This window comes from Carassius gibelio, chromosome A9 (genome assembly GCF_023724105.1).
Source record: "Carassius gibelio isolate Cgi1373 ecotype wild population from Czech Republic chromosome A9, carGib1.2-hapl.c, whole genome shotgun sequence".
In the NCBI taxonomy this organism is placed as follows: Eukaryota; Metazoa; Chordata; class Actinopteri; order Cypriniformes; family Cyprinidae; genus Carassius; species Carassius gibelio.
Genome location: NC_068379.1, coordinates 10,937,952 through 10,955,683, shown reverse-complemented (window position 1 = coordinate 10,955,683; position 17,732 = coordinate 10,937,952). Strand labels below are relative to the sequence as shown.

General features: G+C 41.6%; 1 protein-coding gene across 1 annotated transcript in view; it reads right to left on the bottom strand.

The window, feature by feature from the left end:
* Positions 1–17,732, bottom strand: part of si:dkey-11f4.7 (piezo-type mechanosensitive ion channel component 2) — a 293,659-nt gene that overhangs the window by 81,322 nt on the left and 194,605 nt on the right. Inside the window, 1 exon segment of the mRNA XM_052605318.1 lies at positions 5,411–5,516. Coding sequence (XP_052461278.1) covers positions 5,411–5,516 — 106 coding nt within the window.

Sequence of the window (17,732 nt, the reverse complement as noted above, 5' to 3'; positions counted from 1 at the left end):
TATAATAAGCATACTCACACCCTAATGAAAGCAGCCTGGAAAGGAAAGCGCAGCTGAAGGAAAACAAAACTAGAGGTATTTTGCATTGCTTGGTGGGAAAGAAACCTATCCTACAGAAAAGCATTAAAAACGGCTAGATCTGAATCATTTTCTTCTCTTTTAGAAGAAAACAAACATAACCCCAGGTATTTATTCAATACAGTGGCTAAATTAACGAAAAACAAAGCATCAACAAGTGTTGACATTTCCCAACATCACAGCAGTAATGACTTTATGAAATATTTTACTTCTAAAATCAATACTATTAGAGATAAAATTGTAACCATTCAGCCGTCAGCTACAGTATCGCATTAGACAGTGCACTATAGATCGCCTGAAAGTTCCACTAAAAAGTTCCTAAAAGTGGTACCTCCAGACGTCATAGATCCTCTTCTGACTATTATTCATTCCTCATTATCATTAGGATATGTACCCAAAACCTTCAAACTGGCTGTTATTAAGCCTCTCATCAAAAAACACAATTTGACCCCAAAGAACTAGTTAATTATAGACCAATCTCAAATCTCCATTTTCTGTCCAAGATACTAGAAAAGGTAGTATCCTCACAATTATATTCCTTCTTAGAGAAAAATGGTATCTGTGAGGATTTCCAGTCAGTATTTAGACTGTATCATCTGATTGTGGTTGTATCTCTCTATTAGTGCTATTGGATCTTAGTGCTGAATTCAACACTATTGACCACAACATTCTTTTGCACAGACTATAACACTTTGTTGGCATGAATGGAAGTGCATTAGCACAGTTTAAATCGTATTTATATGACCGCCATCAATTGGTAGCAGCGAATGAAAAGGTATCATATCGATCACAAGTGCAGTATGTAGTACCTCAAGGCTCAGTACTAGGTCCACTACTCTTCACACTTTACATCTTACCCTTGGGAGATATCATTAGGAAACATGGTGTTAGCTTTCACTGTTATGCTGATGATACTTCGCTCTATATTTCTTTGCAGCCCGGTTAAACACACCAATTTGAAAAAGTATTGGAATGCATAGTTGATATAAAAAACTGGATGACGAGTAATTTCTTACTGCTAAAGTAAAAAATGTAACAACAAGAGTTCTTACTAGAACCAGGAAGTAAGCCCATATTAGCCCGGTCCTGTCAACACTGCACTGGCTCCTTATAAAACATCGTATAGATTTTAAAATATTGCTTATTAGTCTGTTTCTCTCTCATTCTGATGTCACCGTAGCCACCAGATCTGTATCCAGATCAGATGGTGGATCAACACCTAGAAAGGACCCCTACAGCCCTAAAAAGACAGCGGAGACCATGACAACTAGAGCAGATACAGATCCCCTGTAAAGACCTTGTCTCAGAAAACCACCGGAACAAGACCACAAAAAACAGATGATTCTTCTGCACAATCAGACTTTGCTGCAGCCTGGAATTGAACTGCTGGTTTCGTCTGGTTTGAGGAGAACCGGCCCCTCAACTGAGTCTGGTTTCTCCCAAGGTTTTTTCTCCATTTTGTCACCATTGGAATTTTGGTTCCTTGTATTCCTTGCATTACTGACACAGTTTTCCTAATGAATGTTGTTCAGTTTCTTTGACACAATGTATTTTGTTTAAAGTGCTATATAAATAAAAGAGACTTGACGAGAGTGGGGCAGTGGAGTGATGGGAAATGAGTGATACCTGCGCCACTCACCGGTCTCGAGTCCCACAGAGGAGATCCGGAAGGATAAAGGAGGAGTTACGACAGTGGAGGACGAGAGAGGACAATGCCTGGGCTTTATTTTGTGTTTTGGTTTTTGTTCATGCGCAGAAGTCTTTTCCTTGAGGGGCTTACACGCTGTTTTGTGTTTATTTGGTTATTAAAGTATCATTAAAATTGTCGCCGCTTCCTGCCTCCTTCCCAGGGACGTGCACAGGTAGGCCTCAACCTGTGCAGAGCACATGCCCTTTTTGCCCTTACACTCCGAAGTGCCCTTTTTTTGGTGGTGTTTTTTATTTTTATTTTTTTTTATCAATGCTATTGGTCACCCTTTACGTCTGTCTGTCTGTTTTACAAATATTTAGCAAATGAAAGTTCTTAAAACGAGCTTGTATAAATCTTATTCGATCCTCAAGCTGTCAGTAAGCTGATAACTCCGCCCCCTCAATATTCATTGATTCAACACGCAGTACAGTAGACAACAACTGAGCTGAACAAAGTTTTCCGAAGGGTAAATAAATATCTTGTTGTTTGAATAAGTACTACTAAACACTATGTCTATAAAGGCTCATATTTTATTTATTTGATGTCTGACTGACTCACTGACTGAGACATGTGGGACGTCGCCTGAGAGAGAGGGCTAGAATTTGCCATCTAAGCTAGTCATAGCCAATACATAGCCAACACTTAAATACCCTGTGCATATAGTAGCATTTAATCTTTAATAAAATGCGATTTTGGCCAAATGCATTTTACCACAGGAAAAACTGTGCGCTCCGTCTATATAGCTACAAAAACTAGTTTGTAACCTGTAGATGAAAATGTAATGTGATCCCAACAGCGGCAGGCGCCGTTGCCGTTTTAATGACGGACAAAAAAAATTCACATTTGCAAACATTCACTGGTCAAAAACTAAATATATTGATAAGTAATACAACAACATACAATTTGCCATCGGAAAATCATAACATAAAATAAAATTACAGAAGATCACAGTGAAATCTTTATATTTTATCATGCAGAATGTAATTCATGATTCATTCCAAGGCTTCATTTATTTGATCCAAAATACAGCAAAAACAGTAATATTGTGTAATATTTTTACAATTTTAAATAACTGTTTTCTATTTGAATATATTTTAAAATGTAATTTATTTTTGTGATCAAAGCTGAATTTCAGCATCATTACTCCAGTTCAGTACTCTTCAGTGTCACGTGATCCTTCAGAAATGCTTTTCACTGCAACTGTACTTTTCACACTATTTTTATGTATTTTTTCATTGCTGGCTTAATTTAGGGAAAGTGTAGTGAATAAGAGACCTTCAAGAAACCAACATCCCTGGTCCACCACAGTATAAAATTTTTGCCAGGTAGGCAGATACATGTTGGATATGTTATAGTAACGGTATGGCACGGTATGGTCAAAAAAGTTTGTCAAAAATAATTGACTCATTGCTCAGCTTCCCCTCTTCTCAATGTCATTCATAATCATGTAAACCAAATCATACAAATAAGCTTATAAAACCAATCAGAATAACTAAAAAAGAGAATATATATAATTGATATAAAAAAAGGGAGGGGGGTGCTCTTTTTCAGTTTCAGCACATGCCCCTCAAAAGGTCTGTGCACAGCCCTGCTCCTTCCTGTGACTACGAAGGTTTTTACAGTGGGAAATAGTAAGTGATTTGATGTGACCAAGTATGGTGACCCATAATCAGAATTAGTGGTTTGCATTTATCTCGTCCAAAGTGCACACACACACCGTAAACACACACCCAAGCAGTGGATGAATGGGGTTGTTTTAAAGAGTGTGATCATCTGTACGCAAAACTTTTCAAAGATGAAAGGAAAACTTTATAAATGCGATACATGGTATGGGCTAGGTGCACAAGATGGCGCCAGTGAGCTTCAGCGACGCGAGTGTGTGCATACTTACTTCCGGTCTTGCGACGCTGGCATTGACTGTAAGGGAAACTTACATACGAAACTTGGCTAGATGTATATAATTAATTATTTAAATTATATTCAAATTTAACAGCCGATAGTGGTATATCAGAAACTTGGGGAAACATCCTCCCTACATTTTGCGTACCTCTTGTTTGGAAATTCATCAAGATACAACGCGGAGATTGCTTTATTCTTCTGTTGATTATGCGGATCAGCGTCAGGTCAGGTCCGCAGGGATTTCTTCTTTCAAACACAAACCACTCAAATATGCAATACTTTTCATTTTCGAAGAGCTGGTTTTGTTCTAACTGTTATGTAAGATCAATGTTTCTGACTGTTAAACAAGACGCACAGAGATTTCTGATAAAGCATGTTTTATTAACTTTATTTGATAACATAATTTATAACTAACTGTACAATTAAACGTAATATAATTATGGTAGGTTTGCATTAAATAAAAGATCGTTGTTTGCATTCATGTGTGTTTTTATCTATGTTCATTTGTTTTGTGAAAGATCTGCAGCATAAATCATTATCTGTCTACTAGCAGTCATGTATATTGTTATTATTTTGCGTTAATAATCAGATTAAACAGATTTAAAAATTAGTCATGTATTTTTTACTGTGTAAAATAATAAAATATGTTTTGAAAATAACATTGAAACAGACTGATGTGTACAATTGAGAAATGGATACTTCTGAAGATAAATCGCAGCCCACGTCTCACAAGGTAAATATTTAAGAAATAAAAATAATGCAAACATTTTCGAGAAATAATTAATTTGTACATTCACATAGCCTATTTGGTAAGATGAAAATACATTATGTAGCTGTGTATACACACCATGAGTTCAACTTCCATCTTGTGGACAGTAGTGAACATTAGTGTATTTAATCCATTCACCAGACCCAAACATACACAAGTTTCAAATCCACTGGCTCAGTTAACATTTATAGTATAGTAATAATAGCAGTGTATATCTTATTTGCATTTGAAGTGATATTATAAATCCTGTAAACATATAGAAGGTAATATTTTGACTTCTCCGGTTCTCTGCACTGACGTTTAGCACAACCGGAAATATGTATGCACACACTCGCAAGACCGGAAATCCAAGATGGCGGAGATATGCAACTAGCCCATTATGTAAAAATCAATAGAGCTCCCTGGAAAGGAATTTATGGCCAATTCCAGGTTTAAATTCATATTTACAGATGCTTTTACCTAAACTGTCTTGAACTGCATATTTAGTTTATGAATTCCTCAGAAAAGAACACGCGATTGTATTCTACTGCTTGAGTTGCCAGTTTTAGATAATTGTTATATCAAGTTAGGATTTGCCTCTATAATACAAATGTTTAATTAATAATAATAATAATAATAATAATAATAATAATAATACTTAAAAAATACATTCAACAGATATTACCTAGGATAAAGATAAGAAGTTTATTATGGCCCCCTATCAGGATATAAATTTTTTCCCCCTATATGTTTTAATATTAAAAAGAGACAGAGAGTGAGAGAGAGAGAGAGAGAGAGAGAGAGAGAGAGAGAGAGAGAGAGAGAGATTTCAGGGAAGGGAAAATGCAGCCTCAAATAATAGTCCAAAGATTTCCTGAAATGGATATATAGTGAATATAGTGAATTCACAGAGTAAACTGTAAAATATATAAAGGAATTAAAAATACCTAAAATCAAGCACAATATTCCATGCAAATATAGTTCAGAAACTGTACCCTCTTGTCTGTGCAACTGTCTTTTGACTTTGACCTCTTCTTGGTCTTGACGTTCATGGTCTCTCAGGGCTGCCTTGTAGCCTGCCACCCAAGCCTCATAGGCCAACTGTTGGTGAAAAAGAAAATGTCAAGTAGCTGTATTTGCATCCACACTGGCTCACAATTTATATGTTTCTGTGAGAACTTCTGTATATATTTAGTACATGCAGTTGCAATTAAATGTTTCCAAGTCATTAATAATAATTAAAAACATCTGAGACATTTTACATTCAAGATCCACCTATTATTACTATAAATAAATAAATAAATTTAGCTGATTTAATAGGTTCAAAGAACCTGCTATGTAAGAAGGCTTTCCCATCTTCTGATGTGGCAGCCACTCACTGGAAAAGCTATTTGTTGTCATTATAGTTGTTCGAATTGTGCAAACAAAAACAGACTTGACATGACTTGGGATGTTGCCTTTTTATCTTTGTTGTCTTGTACGACAGAAAACTGTAAGAAATATTTTCTACTGTCACGAATCTGGTATATGAACTTCCATCCATTCACCACCAGAGGTCACCCGCTCACTACATGGACTCCGGCACTACAGCCACTGTTGCACTTCACCCCAGACTACAGTTCCCATCACCCATTGCACTAATTTTACACACAGCTGAAGGCACTGATCTCACACACACTGCTGAATATGCTGATTACATTCACTATATAAACACTCACTCAGACACCTTCAGGCTGCCGAGTATTGTATGCGCTTATCACTAGTTAGCTAATAGCTACCCTACAGAGCCTGCTTTTTTGAGGTTTAAGTTTACTCTTAGTCCTGCCTTGCCTGTTTCCCTGTGTTCTCTTCTTTGTATGATTGCCTCGGATTACCTCGGATTACCTCGGATTACCTCTCTTGTTTAGCCCTGTTTGGATACTGTTTGCCCCTGCCTGGACCTTGCTTGTACCTCGATTATCCCTCTTGTCTCACCCTGCTGGATTACGTTTGCCGTGGACTGACCCTTGCTTGTTTCTCGGACTGCTCTAGCCTTTCCTTCTACACGCCTGTTTGCCATCACCTGATCTATGCCCGTTTCTGACCATGTCATGTCAATAAAAGCCTTGCATATGGATCCGCACGTCTCCTGGAGGGCTATATACAAGAGTTGTGGCCGAGGCTGTGCCCGAGGCCGTTCCAGAGGCGGTGCCCGAAGCCGAGGCGTCTCACGTCTCTACAGGCAGTCCAAAGTCAAGTTAGGTGCCCATTGACTTTCCAGAGTCGAGTCAGTTCCCAGTGGACCCTCCAGAGTCGAGTCAGTTCCCAGTGGACCCTCCAGAGTCGAGTCAGTTCCCAGTGGACCCTCCAGAGTCGAGTCAGGCTCCAGTGGACCCTCCAGAGTCGAGTCAGGTTCCGGTTGACCCTCCACAGTCCAGTCAGGTTCCGGTTGACTTTCCAGAGTCGAGTCAGGTGCTCGTGGACCCTTCAGAGTCAGGGCTAGTCACCGATGACCCTCCAGAGCCAGGGCTAGTCACCGATGACCCTCCAGAGCCAGGGCTAGTCACCGATGACCCTCCAGAGCCAGGGCAAGTCACAGATGACCCTCCAGAGCCAGGGCTAGTCATAGGTGACCCTCCAGAGCCAGGGCTAGTCACCGTCAACTTTCCAGAGTCAAGTCAGGTCACCGTTGATCAGGTCCCCGTTGATTTCACAGAACCTAGTCAGGTCACCGTTGATCAGGTCCCCGTTGATTTCACATAACCTAGTCAGGTCACCGTTGATCAGGTCCCCGTTGATTTCACAGAACCTAGTCAGGTCACCGTTGATCAGGTCCCCGTTGATTTCACACAACCTAGTCAGGTCACCGTTGATCAGGTCCCCGTCAACTTTCCAGAGTTAAGTCAGGTCACCGTTGATCAGGTCCCTGTTGGTCTCCCGGAGTCTAGTCAGGTCACCGTTGACCATCCAGAGATGGGTCAAGTCACCGCTGACCGTCCAGAGACAAGTCAAGTCACCAACGATTTTCATGAGCAAAGTCAAGTCACCACGATCTTCATGAGCAAGGTCAGGTCACCAATGGTCTTCATGAGCAAAGTCAAGTCACCATTAACCTCGGTGAACTAAGTCAAGTCACAGTTGATCCTCAGGAACCAAGTCAAGTCACCAACGATTTTCATGGGGGGGGGGGGGGGGGGGTGGAGGGGTTGGCTATGTCACGAATCTGGTATATGAACTTCCATCCATTCACCACCAGAGGTCACCCGCTCACTACATGGACTCCGGCACTACAGCCACTGTTGCACTTCAACCCGGACTACAGTTCCCATCACCCATTGCACTAATTGCACACACAGCTGAAGGCACTGATCTCACACACACTGCTGAATATGCTGATTACATTCACTATGTAAACACTCACTCAGACACCTTCAGGCTGCCGAGTATTGTATGCGCTTATCACTAGTTAGCTGATAGCTACTGTAAGGGAAACAGGTCAATTTAGCTCAAAGGGAATCATTTAAGATTTAAAAGGGAACTTGAACAGAATCACTGTTTCACGGCTGGTCAGTGAACGCCCTGCGATTCAGTGAACAAGCCGTTTAACATCAAATCTGCACTGAATACTAATATCCAAACTATCAAACTGAAACACTATCAATTAGCATGGTAACAAGACTGGCAGTTTAAGACATTAATTTGTAAGCACAAAACACAAGATACTTCTCTTTTCAATATGAATACGGCTTTATTAGATACATTTAAGACATAAACTAATCTAACACATAAACGCACGCACTCACACATTCACACAAGTTGCAGGAAGATCGAAAGTTAGGAAAAGATGAGTTTAAGAGAATGAAAATATGGAATCCCAAGTTTACAGCAATACGTTAAATTGCATAGACATGAACAACCATCAATCACGTAATTAGCGCTCGCATTGAGTTCCTCAATGAGGTTAAAATTATATTAGATACACCAGCAAAGGTCACAGTCTGGAGGTAACGTTACTTGCGTCTCCTGTGAAGAAGGAGCCTCGGTGAAAGGGCTATCCCGAGGTCGTTGATTGGCTGGAAGTTCAGTCGCTGAAGTGACGTCTTGGGAAGCCCGTGGATGTTGGGCGTTGGCTGAAGGTGCAGAGTCGTGTGCGCTGGTTGAAGTTGAACGGGCACCCGAGGTCAGGCGTCGGAGACTGGACGTTACAAAAATTAACTCAGAACACGAAACTCTCAAACGGAAAAGAAAAGAAATAAAGTTTGACGAGACTAGGTTGTGTTCCTTCTCATCGTGGCTAAGTAGCAGCAGGCGTGCAGGCTGAAGCACGCAGAACCGCGCTCAAAGAACAATGATGACTAAACAGCATGGCTAGAAGCTAAAAGCTAAAGCTAGGTAGCAAAGATACAAGCTAAAAGCTAAGAGCAGGCATGACTAATAGCAGAGACTAAAAGCCGACTAAAAGCTGGAGACTAAAAAGCATGACTGATAGCACAAGCAAGGCTAGAACTAAAAGCAAGATTTCATGGTGTCCAAAAGTATTTAAAGTGGCCTGTTGGCCACACCTCAAATGTTGTCTTGACCAATAAGATATTGTCTTGGCTCGGGGGGTATCATAAATCATATGTTTATCTTACCAAGCATGTGGTCCGAATTTTCCTGCTCTGGCAGGGTCTAATTTTGGACATGATTCCTATAACACGAATACGATACATGGGACAAATAAATTATTGTCAGGGCTAATTCAAGCAAGAAGATTCGATCACACGCATACCAAACACAATTATAAATCGTTAAGCTATGCCATAGTTATTAAAAAAAAACATACACAATAAGTGATTATAACATGGTAGTCAAATGTGTGGGTTACACATAAATGAATATGGAGTGATGCGATGGACTGATTCATTCATGAGTCTTTTTGAGTTCATTCTGGTCCATATATATGTACAAAAGCAGTTTCTTTGCCATTCTCGTGACAAAGACTTTTCTGTGAAGACAGAGGTTTAAAGTGATAACTTCTCATAATTCGTTATATTTTTATTCAGTTATGTTTCTGCTGGCATTGAAGTTGTCATGGCACGCTTAAGCCATTATGTCAGTTTTATTTGGGCAGTGTGAACTAGCCTTTATTTAACTCAGATTTGTAAGATAAGACAACTCTAGTGTGTGTGGTCTTAATGTAGTTTCTCGTTGATTGAAAATCCCATAACATTATAATTTATCATCACAAACAAGTAATTTTTATAATCATCTTTGCCTTTTAAAGATTCTAAACATGTGCCTATATTGTTTTCTTCGTCATCAGAGGGGAATGTGAGAGACCAGAGAATCCAAAGAGCCATGGATGTGTGCAAAAATGTGGTCAGTGCTTTTTCCTTCTCAAGTTGATCACAGATTCACCCACCAGGTGGGGGTCCCGCCGTGCCATGATAGCAAGAGTGCTAAAACAGGAGAAGGCCATTGCAAAAGATTTATCAGCTGATTATTAAATTAAGGCATTTGGCTCCCTCATGGCAGGACACTGACGTTCTGGAGTCTGTGTGCAAGGCTCTAAACCCAATTGCTGATTTCACTGATGCCCTTTCTGGTGAAGAATATGTGAGTGTGTCGTACCTGAAACCTGTACTGCATCTTTTCAATGAGGAGGTCTTGAAACCTTTAGCTGATGACTCAGAGCTCACCAAGGCCAACAAGGCTTCTGGGAGTGCAAAGGTGATGGTGCTGCTGCAACACCAGCCAAATAGCAGAAGATGACACTGGGCAGCTTTTTCAAGAAGTCCTACACTAAGTCTGCTGCAACATCTGATCTCACAGAACAGCAGGCTAGTCAAACGTTGAGGCAAAACATTACCTGTGTATTCTTGCCACCAGCTCACCCTCAGAGCGTGCTTTTAGCGCAGGTAGTAATATAGTGTCCTAGCTAGCTAGAAGTTGTATATTTTTGTTTACATTTTGCACATTTAATCTACCTATTAAAGCCAGACACAGTGGACAGACTAGTCTTCCAGGCAAATAAAAAATACAACTGAAAGTTTTACAAATTCTGTGTACTTCCTAGTTGTATATTTTTATGTTTAAATTTTGCACATTTAATGTACCTCTTGTCCCGATCGTCAGCTAAATGAGTTCTGAGTTGAGTGCCCTCTACTGAAGTTCATGGCCACTCCACTCAGAACTCATACAGAACTCCAATTCCCATCCTGCCTCATACCTGGGAATGATTGCACACCTGCAGCTAATACACACACAGGAGCTTGACAGAAGGGTCTTTTAGAGGTGCAGTCGTTGGTGTACAGTGAGAAGAGCATTTGGGAGAGAACACATCCCTGAGGGGGACCAGATTTGGTGGAGCAGCTGTTTGACATGAATTTCCACAGTCTCACTAAATATCTGTCAGAAAGCTGGTGATCCCCTGACAAATAGAGCTAGGAACGGAGAGCTGGGACAGTTGGGTCTGGAGGGCTGTTGGGATGATGGTGTTAAAAGCCTAACTAAAGTCCACAAACAGATGATGGTGGCATTTGAAGCAGGACGGCACTTCACACAACTCCAGAGATCTGTTGAAGATCTGTGAAAAGATGGGGGCCAGCTGGTTAGCACATGTTTTCGTACAGGCTGGTGTAACACCATCTGTGGGAAGTTGTGGCCTAATGGTTAGAGTCAGACTTGCAATCGAAAGGTTGTGAGTTCGAGTCTTGGGTCGGCAGGAATTGTAGGTTGGGGGAGTGCATGTACAGCTCTCTCTCTCCACCTTCAATACCACGACTTAGGTGCCCTTGAGCAAGTCACTGAGCCCCCAACTGCTCCCCGGGAGCTGCAGCATTAATGGCTGCCCACTGCTCCGGGTGAGTGTTCACAGTGTTTGTGTGTGTTTACTGCTCTGTGTGTGTGCACTTTGGATGGGTTAAAAGCAGAGCACAAATTCTGAGTTTGGGTCACCATACTTGGCTGTATGTCATGTCACTTCACTTTATCTGGGCCTGGTGCTTTTCTTCTTTTGATCTTCCTGAAGACCTGGTACACATCACTTCCTGTTTGTTGTTGGTGTCTGTACTGCATTTGAGCTCCGTCACTATATTCTTTTCATCGACTATTTTTAACTTAAAAATCAATTTTATACACCATCGTTTCAGTTTATATAACGTGTGAATATATCCTCTATTGTATTCTACAACAAAAACAATCAGAGCGCCTCACTATCACTAGTTTTATATTGATCTCCCGGGTCCGCTATTAGCTTATAGCCCGTTAGCATCAGCAAGCGTGGTAAACTGCGCTTATATTGCTAATACTCTATTCACACACATTACCACTGCTGTACTCACTATTACTTGCTTTAATGGCGGATGAATGTCTCCACTCTGTGCAGCTCGAGCTCGAGGCCGTGGGGAAGCAGATTCGCGACCTGGAGGAGAGGCAGGCCCAGCTGAGAGAGCGGAGTCATCCCGGGCTGACGCACACAAGTCCAGGGTAAGTATACAGCATGCTGTTAACAGTCCAACCACGTCTACTCCGTGTGTTTTTCTGCACAGGCCCGGTGCACCCAGGACGCGATCTTCCCAGATGTCCTTCACTGCGACGCCGGGACACCACGGACCCTGGGTGCATCCACAGCGGAGGACGCGAGCCGGGCCATGGGCGACGACTTCTCCCCCTCCTGCCTTAGAGATCTCCATACGGAACCGCTTCGCTCCCCTCCGCGAGACAGGACGTGACGCTGTGATCATCGGAGATTCCATCGTCCGACACGTCCGTGCTACGTTAGCCGAAGGTAAAGTGCACACTCATTGTTTGCCTGGTGCTTGTGTTCTCGATGTTTCTGCACAGATACCCGCAATCCTGAAGGCAGACGAGAGCCCCAGAGCAGTCGTGCTTCACGCCGGGGTTGACGACACCACGCTGCGGCAGACGGAGACGCTGAAGAGGGACTTCATCAGCCTGATCGAGAGGGTTCGCAGCACGACGCCCCCGGCGACGATCATCCTGTCAGGACCACTGCCCACGTATCGACGAGGACACGAAAGGTTCAGTAGACTTTTTGCTTTAAATGAATGGTTGTTGTCATGGTGTAAAGAACAGAAACTGCTATTTGTTAATAACTGGAATCTTTTCTGGGAGCGTCCCAGGCTGTTTCGCGCTGATGGATGACACCCCAGCAAAATCTGAGCATGTTTGCTGACAACATCTCCAGGACACTTCGCTCCATGTGACTAGTAAGTCAATTCTCAAATAACCATTATGAGTTTTTTTCCACCTCCTTAAATGATAAAAGTACTTGCACTGTAAAAACTATTAAGACTGTGTCTGTTCCCTGAATAGTGTGGTCAAAATATAAATATAATGTAGGATCTAGAAATAATCTTATTGCAATAAACCAGAAAAATGTAAAGTAAATGAACAAAAACTATTTTTAAAGTTTGGGCTCATAAATATTAGCTCACTCACACCCTAAGCAGTTATTGTAAATGAAATGATCACAGATAATAGTTTTGATGTACTCTGCATGACTGAAAACCTGGCTAAAACCAAATGATTATTTTGGTCTAAATGTGTCTACTCCACCAAACTACTTCTATAAGCATGAGCCCCGTCAGACTGGTGGCGGAGGTGTTGCAACAATATACAGTGATATTCTCAATGTTATCCAGAAAACAGGATATAGGTTTAACTCTTTTGAAATACTTCTGCTAAATTATACACTGTCAGACATGCAAAATAAATCTAATGTATCTCTTGCTCTGGTTACTGTGTATAGACCACCAGGGCCATATACAGAATTCCTAAAATAATTTGCAGATTTCCTCTCAGACCTTCTAGTTACAGTTGATAAAGTGCTAATCATGGGAGATTTTAATATTCACGTTGATAATACAAATGATACATTAGGACTTGCGTTTACTGACCTAATAAATAAATAAACTCTTTTGGAGTCAAACAAAATGTCACTGCGGCCCACTCATCATTTTAATCATACACTAGATTTAATTATATCTCATGGAATCGATCTTACTGCTATAGATATTGTATCTCAAAGTGATGATATTACAGACCATTTCCTTGTATCGTGCATGCTGCGTATAACTGATATTAACTATATGTCTCAGCGTTACCGTCTGGGCAGAACTATTGTTCCAGCCACCAAAGAAAGATTCGCAAATAACCTGCCTGATCTATCTCAACTGCTGTTTTTACCCCAAAATACACATTAATTAGATGAAATGACTGACAACATGGGCACTATTTTCTCTAATACTATAGAAACTGTTGCCCCCATCGAATTGAAAAAGGTTAGAGAAAAATGTACTGTGCCATGGTATAACAGTAATACTCACTCTCTCAAGAAAGAAACTCGTAGTCTTGAACGCAAATGGAGAAAAACTAACTTGGAAGTTTTTAGAATTGCATGGAAAAACAGTATGTCTAGCTATAGACAGGCTCTAAAAACTGCTAGGGCAGAGCATATACACAAACTCATAGAAAATAACCAAAACAATCCAAGGTTTTTATTTAGCACAGTGGCTAAATTAACAAATTACCAGACGCCACCTGATTCAAATATTCCACCAACATTAAATAGTAATGACTTTATGAATTTCTTCACTGATAAAATAGATAACATTAGAAATACAATAGCGAATGTAGATTCTACAGCGTCTAACACTTCAGTTTCATCCATCACACCCAAAGATAAACTGCAGTGCTTTACAAATATAGGACAGGAAGAGCTAAATAAGCTTATCACTGTATCTAAACCAACAACATGTTTATTAGATCCTGTACCGACTAAATTACTGAAAGAGTTGTTACCTGTAGCCGAAGAACCGCTTCTCAATATCATTAACTCGTCGTTATCTTTAGGTCACGTCCCAAAACCATTCAAGCTGGCGGTTATCAAGCCTCTTATTAAGAAAACAAAACTAGATCCTAGTGTACTGGCAAATTATAGGCCTATTTCAAAACTTCCATTTATGTCAAAAAGTTTAGAAAAAGTTGTGTCTGTGTCACACCCAGGGGCGGCTATGCTTTGACTAAGCCACATCCCTTCTCAACTTCCACCTCGAGGAGGTCCCCAAAGCCAACCCAATGGCCAAACAACACGAGAACAAGTAAGTGATAAAACAATCTTTATTTAAATATTTAAAAATAGCTTGGGGAATAGGGAAAGGGCAATTAAAACTAAACTCTGACTCGGCCCTCCAGATGGGCTATGGCCGGGAAGAGGTCAGGGAGCAAGGGGGCCACGGGGATCCGGGGCGTGGGACTCGTGGCCCGGCCAGAGTCTTAGGTATCCGTAGCGCCCTCCTTCTTCCTCCTCTTCGCTGAATACAACTCACGGTAAGTACTGGTTCACACAGTTCGTTCTCGGGGTGCTCACTCTCTTTCTCTTCCTCCACAGGCAACGGCTGGGACGCAAAGGCACAGTTAATTCGGCTTGGTTTTGCTCTCACCTCTTCGCTGATTGCAGCTCACAGTAAGTACTGGTTCACACAGTTCGTTCCTTGGGTGCTCACTCGCTTTCTCTTTCTCCACAGGCAGCGGCATAAGTACAGGTTTCCTCGGTCTCTCCTCGTGTTACCCACTCTCTCTCCTTTTCTCTCCACAGGTATCAACTTGGGCACAATAGCACAGTTAGTTTGCTTTGAATGGCTCTCACCTCTGGGCTGGACACAGCGTACTGTAAGTACAGGTTTCGCTCTATTTCTCCTCGCGTTATCCACTCTCTCTCCTCCTCTCTACAGGTATCAACTTGGACACAAAACACAGTTACTCTGCTTTGGATGGCTTTCACCTCTGGGCTGGACACAACGTACTGTAAGTACAGGGTTCGCTCTATTCCTCCTCGTGTTATTCACTCTCTCTCCTTTTCTCTCCACAGGTATCAACTTGGGCACAATAGCGCAGTTAGTTTGCTTTGAATGACTCTCACCTCTGGGCTGAACACAGCGTACTGTAAGTACAGGTTTCCTCTGTTTCTCCTTGTGTTACTCACTCTCTCTTTCCTTTTCTCTCCACAGGTATCAGATTGGACACAAAGCACAGTTAGTTTGCTTTGAATAGCTCCCACCTCTGGGCTGAACACAGCGTACCGTGCGATCTCCGGAGATCTGAAGCACGCTCACAACATATACTGTACTGAACTAGGCTAGAACCAGCAGTCTCCTTGTCCTCCCGCGACGGAGTGCGTGAAGGCGGGGGTTTATCTAACAGGACACACGGCAATACACAGCAACCCACAGCAATATATAGCACCACGTCAAAATTATAGGTTTTCACAGCACGAAGACTCACCCACCACACTCAGTGTACGAAAAGGACACCCGTCTTCCTTCACTTCGCTTGGTTCGGATCTGGCGATGGAATATGCGGCCTAGCTAGTGATGTCGTCGTTGTGACTACTTCAATAAGTATTCCTTCGGCTCTCCCACCACGCTATATTAGGGGTTGGGCCGCCCTCCTCCTCCTGGGGAGATCTACACAACGCCAGGTCAATATACAGGGCACTTTCGGCTTGCTCTTAGTACTCACATCAATGCCGCTTCCAATCCCCTTTTTCACGTCGTCTCAATTCGCCGTATAATCCGTTCACTTCTCAACCTTTAAGGTTCGCGATGTCTTCACAATCATACAATTCCAGCATGAGGGAGATAGAGAGTTAGACAGCCACCAGCAGCGCACCAAGACGGGCACGACACAGTGCTTCACACACACCAGAAAGAGCTCCCAGACTGTGAAATAACTTGGCCTTAAGTACTGCCTTGTCCAGCGTATCCTCCAATCACCAACCGCTGTCCCTAACTAGGCACAGGTGCATCGAATTCCCTGATTTTCCCTCTTACGGCGCTACCGGAAGTTCCGGTGTTCTGTTTTTCCGGTCCGGGCGGAAACACTTCCGGGCGGAACCAAACTTCCCGAATTTTGGTTCCGCCCCTAAAGATCGTCACCTTGTGACATCTGCTCAATTGAGCACCTTCCTGCATAAAAATGATCTGTATGAAGAATTTCATTGAGGTTTCAGGCCCCACCATAGCACAGAAACGACACTTGTTAAAATTACAAATGACCTGCTCCTTGCGTCAGATCAAGGCTGCATCTCATTTCTAGTCTTAATTGATCTTAGTGCTGCGTTTGACACCATAGATCATGACATACTCATAGATAGATTACAAATTAGATTACTATACAGGTATCCAAGGGCAGGCTCTAAGATGGTTTAGATCCTACCTGTCTGATCACTACCATTTTGTTTACTTAAATGGGGTGTCATCTCATTTATCATCAGTAAAATATGGAGTGCCACAAGGATCTGTCCTAGGTCGCCTTCTATTTTCAATATATGTTGCCCCTTGGTAATATTATTAGAAAATACGGAATTAGCTTCCACTGTTATGCTGATGATACTCAGCTATATATCTCAACGAGACCAGATGAAACTTCTCAATTATCTATGCTAACAGAGTGTGTTAAAAATGTAAAAGATTGGATGAAAAATAATTTTCTCCAATTAAATTCGGATAAGACAGAGATATTAATTATTGGACCAAAAAACACTACAAAGAATCTTGTAGATTACAATTTGCAACTAGACGGATGTACTGTTACTTCCTCTACAGTAAGAAATCTGGGTGTCATATTAGACAGAAAATTGTCTTTTGAAAATCATATTTCCAATGTTACAAAAACTGCATTCTTCCATCTTAGAAACATTGCAAAGCTACGAAACATGTTATCTGTTTCTGATGCAGAAAACCTAGTTCATGCATTCATGACCTCTAGACTGGACTATTGTAGTGCACTTCTAGGTGGTTGTCCTGCATCTTCAATAAACAAGCTACAGGTAGTCCAAAATGCAGCAGCTAGAGTCCTTACCAGGTCAAGAAAATATGATCATATTACCACAATTTTACAGTCTCTGCACTGGCTACCTATTAAGTTCCGTATCAGTTACAAATTATCATTCCTTACCTATAAGGCCCTAAATAGTTTAGCTCCTGCGTACCTTAGAACTAGCCTTCTACAACGCTACAACCCATCATGCTCCCAAAGGTCACAAAACGCTGGACTTTTGGTAGTTCCTAGGATAGCAAAGTCCACTAAAGGAGGTAGAGCTTTTTCACATTTGGCTCCCAAACTCTGGATTAGCCTTCCTGATAATGTTCGTGGTTCAGACACACTCTCTCTGTTTAAATCTAGATTAAAAACGCATCTCTTTCGCCAAGCATTCGAATAATGTATCTCTTAAATTGTGAGTGTAGTTGCATCTGATCAAATGTGCATTTTTATTCATTAGTTTGGGTTAAACTAATTTTAGTTTGTTGGATCAGCAACTATGCTAATGAT